Source organism: Colossoma macropomum, unplaced genomic scaffold (genome assembly GCF_904425465.1).
Source record: "Colossoma macropomum unplaced genomic scaffold, Colossoma_macropomum, whole genome shotgun sequence".
Lineage (NCBI taxonomy): Eukaryota > Metazoa > Chordata > Actinopteri > Characiformes > Serrasalmidae > Colossoma > Colossoma macropomum.
In genome coordinates this window covers 8,752,622-8,764,942 of record NW_023494792.1, presented here as the reverse complement: position 1 = coordinate 8,764,942, position 12,321 = coordinate 8,752,622, and the positions used below count along the sequence as shown (strand labels likewise).

The 12,321-nt window shown below is 43.0% G+C and overlaps 1 protein-coding gene across 3 annotated transcripts in view; it reads right to left on the bottom strand.

Moving 5' to 3' along the window:
* Positions 1-1,744: 1,744 nt before the first annotated feature.
* The window catches only part of dusp8a (dual specificity phosphatase 8a), a 56,386-nt gene continuing 45,809 nt past the window's right edge, over positions 1,745-12,321 (bottom strand). For all 3 annotated transcript variants that reach the window (XM_036575821.1, XM_036575823.1, XM_036575824.1), the window contains 5 exons: positions 8,231-8,397; positions 6,856-7,015; positions 6,397-6,520; positions 5,326-6,095; positions 1,745-4,893 (listed from right to left, as the gene is read on the bottom strand). In XM_036575821.1, coding sequence (XP_036431714.1) covers positions 4,499-4,893; positions 5,326-6,095; positions 6,397-6,520; positions 6,856-7,015; positions 8,231-8,397 — 1,616 coding nt within the window. In that variant the 3' untranslated portion in view covers positions 1,745-4,498. The remainder of the gene's footprint in view (positions 4,894-5,325; positions 6,096-6,396; positions 6,521-6,855; positions 7,016-8,230; positions 8,398-12,321) is intronic.

The window sequence follows — 12,321 nt, the reverse complement described above, 5'->3', positions numbered from 1 at the left end:
AGATGACAGATCTCCCATTCAACTAGGCTGTTAACTTTATTTGACTGTCAAACAAAGTCATTAAAGTCATTTTTTAAAGATATTAAAATCCTATTTGAAGACGTTGTTGAATAAACATTGCGGTAAGAGTTGTAGTTAAAGTCTCTATCAGTAATTGCTGCAGCTAGTTGGTCAGTTTCACCAACAACTACAATGCTGCAACGAGAAGCACTGTCCAAGCACTGTCTTAGAAACACCTGCACAATTACTCATTCATGCAATTATCTAATCAGCCAACTGTGTGGCAGCAGTGCAGTGCATAAAAAACATGCAAATACAGGCCAGCAGCTTCAGGTAATATTTACCTCAACTATCAGAAAGGGGGAAAAATGTGATTTCAGTGATTTTGACTGTAACGTGATTGTTGTTGCCAGACAGGTTGATTTGAGTATTTCTATAACTGCTGATCTCCTGAGATTTTCATGCACAACAGTCTCTAGAGTTAACTCAGAATGGCGCAATAATGAAAAAAACATCCAATGAGTGGCAGTAAGTGGAGAATGCACATCAAACCTAGAGGCAGATGGGCTATAACGGCAGAAGACCATGTTGAACATGCTCAGTTTCACTAATACTGGGTAGGGCCTCCAGCCTCCTTGCTCTGCAAACAGCCTCAATTCTTCCTTTCATGGATTCCACAACATTCCTTTGAGATTCTGGTCTATGCTCACCTAATGGCACCAGGCGATTCCTTCGGATTTTTCAGGTTCACTTTCATGCGGCGAATCTCCCGTTATACTTCATCCCAAAGGTGTTCTGCTGGATTCAGATCCGGTGACTGGGAAGGCCACTGAACTCGCTGTCATGTTCATGAAACCAGTTTGACACGAGTTTTGCTTTGTGACATGGTGCATTATCATACTAGAAGTAGCCATTAGAACAGGCATGTCAAAAAAGGGACCTTCCGGGCTAAAGTGCTGATTTGGTTTATGAAGGCCTTGCTAATTAGCTGATTCAGGTGTGTTTAATGAGGCAGAGTGCTGAAGTCTGCAGTATTTTGGCCCGTGAGGACCGGAGCCTGACACATAGCGTATAAGAAGATGGGTAAATTGTGGCCATGAAGGGGGCCGACTGGGTCCATGGATTCATGCTGTTGGTGCCAAATTCTGACCCTACCATCTATGTGGCTCAACAGAAATTGAGATTCATCAGACCAGCCCCTATCCAGTATTAGTAGTGTTCCTAATAAAGCGCTTGGTAAATGTATACTGTACATTTCACATGAAAAATCTGGCTTGTGCTTCCACTCACTGGCCTCATAGACTCATAGTGTTGAGTGTCTTATTATAGCAGAAGGATGGACAAAAACACCTGTGGATTTTCTCTCATCAGTCAAACATGAAAGCTACTGTTTATCTGTTATAGTGTCGATTGTCTACCAGGCTTTGTGTGGTTGTTAGGAGTCCCATTTTCTGTATGTTTTTTAATACTTCTTTATATCTGACTTCTTCATACAAGTGGACTGTCTTATATCAAATCTCCTCAGAAATATCTCCTAGAAAATGAACAACTTGTAATTAATGGTCCTTTTGACTAGAAATTAAATAAATGAAGAGTGGTCTCCAACTTTTGTTCAGTATTGTAGCTGGGTGGTGGACCTTTCTCTACATGGCAGTGACAGTGACATGTTAGTGTGTGTGGTACTGGTATGAAACAGCAACACAGTAATGTATGTTAGTATGGAAAAGAAAACATTCAAATCTGCTCATATTTTGTAATGTTTGTATTTTTGTTTCATCTTCACAAAACAGGTACAAGGGGAGGAAAAAGCCTTTGAATAGAACCTGAGGTATTTTGCGTCAAGCAGCCTAAGGTATCAGGATTTTCTCTTAAAAAGTTCCCTATACCAATTATTCTTGTAGATACGTTGTTATTTACACAACATAATAATAATAATAATAATAATAATAATAATAATAATAATGTTGTAGCCAACAATTAAACAGTTTCAGCAAAAAAGGACAGCCTGCATCTTTTCATTACATGTCTTAAATAATGATAACAATATCTTTAAAAATATAGAAGAAGGAAAGAAAAGGAACAAACAGGTAATGTGTCACACAAGGAGAATGGAACCAACAGCAGCAAAAGTACAAGGTCAAAGGTTTGCCATAGAGAGAAGCTAACTGAGAATACATCCATAAATAAATAACCAACCATCACACATCAAAAGGGCAACACCATTCACATGGACACACACAGCCCCTTTCAATGTGATGAGTCGAAACCTTTGGAACATAGAAGAAAGAAAAAAATGAGAGAATAAATGTGTGGATGTGTCAGAGAGACAGAGTGACAGATAGAGAAAGAGAGAGGGACAGAAAGGAAGAGAAAGGGACAGAAAGAAAGAGACAAACAGAAAAGGAGAAACAGAGGGACGGGGAGAGAGAGACCGAACAAAGAACGAGAAAGGGAGCAAGTGAGACAAAGGGAGAGTGACACAGAGAAAGAGAGAGAGAGATAGGGAGGGAGAGAAAGAAAGAGAGAGAGAGAGAACATGAGAAAGAAAGCAAGCAGCACAGAAAGAGAGAGAGAGAGAGAGAGAGAGGATAAGAGTTGTGCAGGTAGTCAGAGCTCAGAGTTGGGACTCATGTGCAATTCCCCTGAGCTAAACTGAAATCATGTGCTGTTGTCTTTGCCACACTATCAGTGCGTACTCTACTTAACCCAACATGAACCCAGCTCTTGCTTTCCAGAAGTGTAGATAACTGAGACAAGATGACTGGTAGGCACAGCTAATGTGTTGGGTTAATACTTCAGCTTGAACATGTCTTGCAGGGTTGGATCATGTTCATATCACCTGCACATATGAGTGAAGGAACAAAAGTTGAAAATACTCCAAATACTATTTGATGACTGGGGTTCAATAAGGTTCATCTACATCAGTCACTTGCACTCCATCCACACAGTCTCCCAGAAACAGGCCCGAGCTCACAATAAATAAACTCATAAATACGAAAATCGAAAGGGGACAGAAATGAAACCCTTAAGAGTCCCTGTCAACATTGTTTTTAAAAAATCTGCATTCATCGTATGTGCTTATAGATAAAAAAGGATCCAATTTAAAATGCACCGAAGTGCTTTTACGTTAATTTTAGGAGGCTGGGGTATCATGTGGATCGCTTATTCTAGATTATTCTAGACAACACATGAGTATAATCTTAAAACATTTCAGAGCCAACATGTAAATGGTGAAAACATGCCAAATGCCCCAGCTTATTACATAGTTCAAGACATCGTGGTTAGCATGGGTGCGCTAATGCAGGGCTTAGAAAAGCATCGTGTACCCTTTTGATGAGACGTTCAATGAACAACTTCTTAAAGCAACAGAAAGTGCATTAAAAATACCAGATGAATTTGTTTTAATAATCACTCTCCCTTACAGATGAAAAAAGAGAATGAAAAAGATGAAGAAAAGAGCACATATTGCTTGTAGTTGTGTATCAGTTTTGTGAGTGATTTTATAAATACCATACAGCCAAAGACCAGGTCAACACCAAAAAAAAAGATTCCACAATCATTATATTATTTCTCATTACCAGAATGAACAGATATAATAAATTAAAACTATAACTGAAAGAACCAAAAAAGCATTAAAAATGTCCATTGAAATAGCTATGTATAGTGTATATACTATTCATCTGTAGGGGAACCAGCAGCCTTGGAGCATGCTCAGTGTGAGAAAGGTGGGCGGTAGTTCATTTCGTGCCCTCCCATTGTACAGTGGGGGGTGGTGAAATTTGGGTAAAGGTAAGGAACAAACACAGAGAACAAAAGAGTGACAGAGGGCACTGCAGGAAAACATCCACAATGCTTTTCCTTCATAACATTCCTGCATCCTCCTCCAGAATTCCGCTCTTACTGGGATACAGGAGCAGGGAGGACAAAAGCGATACACAAAGAAGCCTTCATTTTGATCAGCGAGAGTCTGTGCCAGGGCTTTGAGTCTGTCAGTAGAGGCCCCCTTGTGCTGTGGAGGTGAAAATACATTGAGTCTTGTGGTACAGTAATACCAGGACTAAGCATGACTGGAAGGGGCTGAGCCATGCTTTTATTCTCTATACACTGTGAGACTGGTAAAGCTTTTTTTAAGAGGAAACATGTCACTTAGGAGAGTTGGATTCTGCGACTGGGTTTGGTTGTGCACATACATTACAGCAGTTCAGTCCTTAGCCTTCCCAAAATCCTTGTGGGAGGGTAATGGCTTGAAAACACTGGAGACAGAGGGAAGTCTGCCCGTATCCAGCTCCAAATCTCAGAGACGTACACAACAGTCCAAATGTCCCATTTCTCAGTCAGTAATTTCAGCGCTAATTTAGCCTAATTTCAGCCTAAAGCGCTAAAACGAATGCTCCACTAGTCAGAAACCAGCACTTGCTGGTTTCCCTTAGTTCCCCTCGCTTGTAGGTGGCACCTGTCCGCCTTCATGCGCCTCCAGTCTCTGTAGGCAGTGCAGCTGTCAGGAGACCTCGATGATTTCCATGCTGCCTGAGAAGCTGGACTGCTTGCCGATTTTGCCAAGCTCCTCCCGCGAGCGCGTCTCCTGGATCCCCTCCTCAAACTCCATCTGGCAGCTGCGACGCTTGAACTGCTTGTCGGCAGAGTTGCCCGCAGCAACAGGGGCGTCCTCGTGCCAACTAGCCCGTGCCTCCCGCACCTCGCTCGCTTTCGGCCGCAGACGCACCGCCTCTCGCGGCCCAGGAAGGGCGCCACAGCCCAGAGGCCCAGGAAAGTGCACTGCCCCTGCTCCACCCCCTCCTCCACCACTCAGCGACTCGTAAAACCAGGGGGCATCACCGGTAGGTGTAACGGGCGTGGTAGCCTGTGCCGGGTCTCGGCTGTTGGAGGCTTTGTCTGAAAGGCGGAAGAGAAACAAGCGTGAGTGAACACAAAAGACCACCAAACAACCCACTGACAGGCCTGAAAAAGATCTCCAGAAGACTAGAAGCCTAGGCAAAACAATCATGTTCTTCTAGGTGCCTGCAAGCAACTTGTTTTTCTATGCTAACTCCCCGAATCCCAGGAGAAAGATGTGCTTTTGAGGCCTGACCTAAGATAAATTTTTGACCTTGACAAATCCTAACCCTTGCAACAAAAGTGCATCTCACGTTTCACCTCTAGAATGTTCTCTCTCCATTCACACTTGTTCATTTGGCTTATCCATTCTTATTCTGGACCAGTATGAAGCCAAACTGATGCCATTGGAATGGTAGTGCTTGTTGGAGAATGTGGGTCAGTATGTCATGGCCTTAAGAGCAGAAACTCCAACCATGGGGAGGACCTTACCAATGAACTCATTCGTTTTGTCCAGCCAAGACAGGAACTTCTCACATTCGGTGGGCGTGACAGGTGTGGTGGCCTGCGCTGTGTCCCGGTGTTTGGTCCACATGGGTCCTGTGCCCAAAGTGGGCAAGCCAAGCAGCATGGGGGACTTCAGGTTCTCATCCAGGCTGGGGCTCTTGTGCACAGGGGGCTGGGCTGAGCCAAAGCTGAAAGAGTGGACAGGCGAACTTCCAGCACTGCTGCCATTCTGCTTGCTTTTCCTCCGTGAACGTGGCCTTAAGCTACACTCTGAATCAGCTGGGCTCGGGCTGTCTGAAGCCGGGGACAAATGGCAGATACCGTTCGAGGCCCTGGGACTTGGGCTGTCCAGCTTGCAGAGTTTTGGGACGTCTTCCACATGGACGGGTGTGATTCGGGGGCACTGGCCAGGCGTGTAGACGGACTTGATGTCCAGCGAGAAGGAGCGCTTGAGGCGGTTGGTGTCCAGGATGCGCTCAGCTGACAGGTTAAGGCCGTTGAAGCCTTGCTGGAGTGACGTGGGAGATGGCAGCTTGGCCTCGGACTCTGATGAGATTTCTGTCTCCCCTTCCAGTCGAGCTTCCTTGGGCTTGGAGGCGGCCTCTCCTTTGGGTTCTGCAGCTTCGCTGGGCTGCTCACTCTTCTCCTGACCTGAAGAGAGCGCCTTCAGCAGCCGGAGGCCCTTTTCAAACTCCAGCAGCTGACCCAAGAAGTTAAAGTTTGGTGATATCGAAGGCCGACGGTCTTTAACAAACCTGGGACAAGAAGAGGAGGAAGGCCTTTATTGACCATTTATGGATACAGAGTAAACCTTTCTTTTTGCATGGTCATCTTTTGCCAGAAGGACAATATATTCAAATCCCAGCATGACCTCATGGACTCATGAGAAAAAAAAACTGAACATTGACTGTTTTGAAACAATACTACCGCTATTGTTGACTCGTTTCTATGTGAGTCATTTTTATGACTAGGGAAATAGCTCTAATATTACAAGGGGCAGAGAACAGCTTTTTAACAACATGCAATTTAAGCTGCAGAGTGTCAGCAGTAGTTTACCTGTACGCGTCATCTGATGACAAGCCCATTGTCTTCATGATGTAAGCAATTGCAATGGTGGCAGACCTGGAGATGCCCGCTAAACAATGGACAATGACTCGGCTGTTGGAAACCTTGGCTTTGTCTGAAAAGGTGGGGAAGAAACAAACGTGAGTGAACAAAAAAGAAGGCCAAACACCCCACTGACAGGCCAGAAAAAAGAAAATCTAATCTCCAACAAATCCTGGACCAAACAATTATGTTCTTCCGGGTGCCTCCTTAGGGCAAGCTGCTCGTTTTTCATGCTAACTCCTCACATTCCCAGGGAAGGATGTGTTTTTGGCTCTGATCTAAGATCAGTTTTTACCTCAACAAATTCTAACCTTAGCAGCAAAAGTGGGTCCAGACAAGGACTGCATCTCATGTTTCACCTCACATGAACTCTAAGCATAACCATCAAAAATATAAGCAGAAGCTTACCGATGAACTCGTTTGTTTTGTCCAGCCAGGGCAGCAGTTTCTCACAGTAGTTGTCATTGACAGGAATGCGCATGAAGTGGCTCTCAGAGATGAACTCAGGTTTAGGACATGTGTTACTGGCGTTAAGCACATATGTGATGCCATTCTGGGCCATCAGGTCCTGAGACAGAGGAAAATATGTTAGCATTGTCAAAATCTTATTAAGGTCTTCTAGCAGTAGTTTAGCAAAAAATGCAATTTACACTGTTTCTGCTTATCCAAAATGTAGTTTCTGTTTCTTTAGTTTTGCACCGAAGCTGCAAGGCTAATGTTGCTAAAAAACAGAAGCTTATATCAGGTCAGCACTGTTCAAAATGCATGGTTAAACAATTTGTCTCAAACCAATTAGAGTGTTCTTAATAAATACAGACAAAAATACACTGAACAGCTAAAAACATTAGAGGCAGCTGTCTTGAACCATTTTGTTTTTACATTTGCCTATTTCCTATCTCTCATTCAGAAACCATGTAAGCAAGTATATTTGAGTTTATTAAACATCTTAATGCAGTTTGAAGCAAATGTGTGATGATTTAAAGACAGGTACAACTACAGTAATTAGGATTGTCACTGCAGCCCTGTAAAATTCCTGGCTTGATTTTTTTTTTTTAAATTCATAATTTAGTCTAACGGCAGATAGATATCAGTCCAGCTACAGAGCCTTCAGCTCTGAACATATGAAAATTCTTAGATCCCAGGACATTTTGTGTCCAGGATCAGAATGCAGTTTTTTCCTGGACAGACAACCAAAATCAAGGACCATCTAGGAAAATCCTGTATGGGTGGCTACCATAATAGTAATTGGTATACATAAGCTTATTTGTTAGCTAATTTATCCTCATAGCTCCAATGCATCTTGGCTGATTGATTACATTTGGGATAAAAGACAAAACTGAATTTGATTTTTTGTCAAGCTAGCACTTTAACGTTATTTTGCAAGTTATTCTCATTCACGCAGTTGATGCAAACAAAGAAGCAGAAATATGATCTCACTGAGAGGTCAGTCTCTACTGTTTAGCAAACTGATCTCTAGAGAGTGTCTGAATTAAATTTTAAACAATATGAATCTAAAACTAATATGATGACCTCAACGCACAGATGTCTTCAAATCTGGACCTTGATTAGAGTTTCCACTCGTGGATGTTGTAATCACTCAAAGACATGGCACTAGGTGGCCAATCAGTTACATCAACTGTTCGATTAACTTGCAATGAATACAGGGACTGGAATATGGATTCAAAGTCTAAATGTGAAGGCCTCTGAGATAGGAATAAAGGAATAAGCCTCGATTAGCTCATAATGATAACACTCCTAACCGCTACTCTTTGGCAGTTCTCACCTTGTTGAGCACATCTTTCTGCGAGCCCAGGTAAAGATGGGGCAGAATGCGTGTGGGGCCCACATTAGCCACTGGTAGGCAGGGCTGGGACAGGCTCATGGGCAGAGTGGCCACTGGCTTCCCCTCACACAGGCCCGGGAAGCAGGAAGAGAACGCTGCAAAGCCGCCTGCCAAGAAAGACAGAAAAAGAAGGCATGTCAGGAACGAAGCGATCTGAAACAAACTTGTGTTGCCTGCTGTAAAACTATTAACAGAGACGTGAGAAAGACTGGAACATTTGGATTCTGCCATTTAAAAAAGAATCCTGTCAGTTTTGACAAGTCTCAGTGTCAGACTCTCAGCTCTCACAGCTTCTCAAGCAAGACTTGAACAAAGCAACAGCAAAAAGACTCTGTCACTCACGATAGGGCTCTGAGTAAACAGATAAGTCAAAAACCAGTTTTAGAACGACTAATTATATTATGAGAAAACAGAAAGAGCTGGTGGGTAAATTGCACATCACCAGCAGGGTAAGGCGTGTTTATATTCACAACACCACGCAAGGGAAAAATCAGATATCACAAGCCTGCTTACATCATTCTGACCGCATGCTTTAAACACACAGTGTTAGCTCATGATGGTAACGTAAGGCAGTAAGAGGAGTAGCCACACAGGTGGCTAATTAAAAAGCAGCCTGTCCAAAAATGATACTACAAATGTGCACAAAGGTGTCAGCACCAACAATGATAAAGGAAGTAGTTAAAAAGGCTTATATTCTACATTTTTCTTCTTTTTTTCTCTGAGGTCCAGTTACAAACTTGTAAACCTTGTGAAGGTTTATGTACCAAAACCAGTCACAGTTCATTTTAACGTGACCATTTTTCAACCATTCTTTTTTCCTTAGAATTAAACAGGCTGTTTTTGTTACTGTACCTTTAAGACTGATATATGTAAACCATCTCTGTTCTGATTGACTGCCCTGTGTTGTGATTTATTCAAAAAGTAGTCTGGGCTGAAACACTCCTTATAACTTCAGCATAAGTAGGCAGGGTTAAACTGTCATAGGCTGAACAGGCTGAGTTATGTAAATGAACTGTTTTTTGTGACACCACAAAGTAATGAATACCAAACAGGCTGTTTCTGCAACTTAGATTCCACTTATGGACTGTATAAGTTAGGAGTGAACAGTATGTTTTAAAACTTCTCATACTACATCAGACTGTTTAATTTGTTTTCCTGTTGTAATTGCCCTTTAAGAAACCGTGTTTTCTAAATAATAGAGTTAGAAGTAATAGAGTTAGAGGTATTTGATAAAATGTGGAATCTGCTGTTTGTGGAAACGCTGGACTGTAGTTGCATTTCACAAAACCTTATATTTCTACAATTACAACTTTATTAAAGAAGGATTTTTTAAATTCGTAGTGTACCTTAATGTAAGGAGATTTTATTTCAAGTAGTTTTGGATGTTTTCCATTGGTGCACTGGTCATAAAATATTCACGTAATGTAAAAAAAGGCTTTTCCAAATGTATAAAACAATTTAAAAAAAAAGACTTGCAAGGTTTTAATTTAACACTGATTGTAACTGCATTTATTAATTTCTTGTGACTGGAAATCCTGAAAAGTTCCTGATATTACTTTATTTTGGTATTGATTTAAAAATGATATATATAAAAATAAACAAAGAGAGAGAAAAAAAGAGAGAGAGGCAAAAAAAGATGCTGTCTCTTTAAGGAGCAGGCGGCTCCGGTTCTGGCTCTTGTCTCTCTCGCGGCTCCCTTTCCTGAATGACCTAATATCCTCTACTGAACAATCACGTCAGGCCCAGAGAATGAGGGAGGCCACAGGTGCAGGCCATGCACTGAGGACTTCCATTCAGAGGTGGCTGTGGCTAAAGCAGACCGACAACTAACACACACGCATACATAAGAAGAAAGACACACCGCTAACACATGTGGCTGAACTACATTTTATAAAGTAGTTGTGTAATGTGTCCTGGCTGGTGGTGGATGGGGGGATAAAAGGGAAAGTATTTGGGTGAGCTGCTGCAGTGCTTCAAGGAAAGCATGAGCCTGTGCAGATGGGTTTAGACCTTAATCTCAGATGAGCTCCATGAGAATCTGGGACACGTTAACCCTGGGAGTGTGCACATACACAGAACGCAGCAGCCAGCCACAGAACTATGACATCACTGTGTCCACACAGCCAGGAACCAGAGCAAAGAGCAAGCAAGAGTGACAGCATGGGGGAAAGAGAGAGAGAGAGAGAGAGAGAGAGAGAGAGAGAGAGAGAGAGAGAGAGAGAGAGAGAGAGAGAGAGAGAGGGAAGAGGAGAAGGGAGGAGGTGGAGAGGGGGAGGGGACAAAATACAGAGAAGTAAAGAGAGTAAAATGAGTCAAGGCAAATAAAGGCAGAGCTGATAAGCAGGTTTTTAACAAAGAGAGAAAGAGTCAGCGTCGAGCATGACATCATCCAGCCTTCACACTCGAGTGGCTAACCGCACTTCAGCAAACAGTGGGCGCTTCCAGCTAACGGACGCCGCTGAACACCTGTCCGTCTCTGCTGCTCAGTAACCAGCGTGCCCACCCCCCGCCCACCCACCTTCCATTTGCCTGTTTTTTTTTTGCAGCCTGGCCCTTTAAGAGCTTGAGTGGCAGCCTGTCTGTTTCCAGCTATTAATGGCAGCGGCCGGGGCGATGACATCAGCGTTCAGCGCAGCAGCAGAAGGGGGTTTTGCATGTCACTTCAGGCAGAACGGACGGGCCTCTGCAGCTCCTTTTCCACTCAAAAGCCCCGCGGAGGGATGAATGACTGCTTCCCAAATTTTCCACGACCCCTCATCCTAACACTGAACCCTCTACCCCCAACTCAACCACCCTTCCTCCCCTAGTCTGCCCCTCCCCCTCCAGCAGGGACGCTGACATCATCACTTGCCAGGGCCAGTCGTTATGTCAACATTTGTCAGTAATACCCATGAGGGAGCGTGCCCTAATGTCTCCCCTGCCTCCCCCTTATCCCTCCGCCCCTACCTTTCAACAGCTCTCCCCTAAGCTAACAGATGCAAACAATAATATAAGAAGAGGGGATGTCCAGATATGATCTGAAATATCGATATTGAAGCAGATCCAAGCATAATTTAATGGATCAATATCAGCTAAATTAAGCTGGATCCAATTCCGATCTTTTGTTAAGGTTATTTTACCCTAATAAGTCTGCACCTTATTTTAAAATGGAAAATGACATTCATCAAGTTTTGACTGAGTTCTTTTTGAATGCTCTTTCAACATGCACAGAATCATCAGATTCATCTACTTGGGGAAGGGGTAGTACTTATGTACGTATGCACGTTGCTTGCAATTACACATTTTAACCAGAGAGGTCCCCCAAATCCCCAAAACGTACATAGTGTAGCTTTAAACTAGCTCCATGTGAAATTGGACTGCTCCGGCTGTTACACATTTAGCACTAACTCTGTGTTCAAGGTTTGGACAAAAGAATAGTCTACTTGTTAGAACTACTGGTAATATAAAATGAGTGTATTCAACACAATCAAATTGTGGTTTAAAAAAAAGTAGCTCAAAAAACAAAACATAACAGTTCAGAGTATGTTACACTATGCACATACTAGAAATTATGTGATTTAGAATTTGCATTGGCCTAGCATATCTCAAATTGATTGGATTGGACTTAAGTTTAATGTACGTGAAGTCTGCACTGTGTAGCTGTTTTAGCTAAAAAACCTGATCTTAGTTAGAATCTGCCAAAGCACAGATGCAATATTTCTCCCCAAAAAAGGAAAAGGGCCTTCAGACCCACAGCAGGATGCATAAGCTGCACACTGCAGCACAGAGTGCAGGACGGGGAAACGGAAACGGGAAGGATCTCTTAGACAGAGAGCTCGGAAAACCTTCTTTCCTTACGGTCAGAGCTCACGCCTCTTCTGTTGCTCTCATGTTTTTAGTCATCCACACTGGAGCTTTATATAGCGACCATAAAGCACTACGTTCCTGGACAAAAGTGGCACAAACAGGAAGAAAACGCTCAGGTCCAAAGATACTGGTGTTGTTAGAAAGCCAAATAAGGGGAAATGCTGGAAAGCGGTCTGTCCATGTGC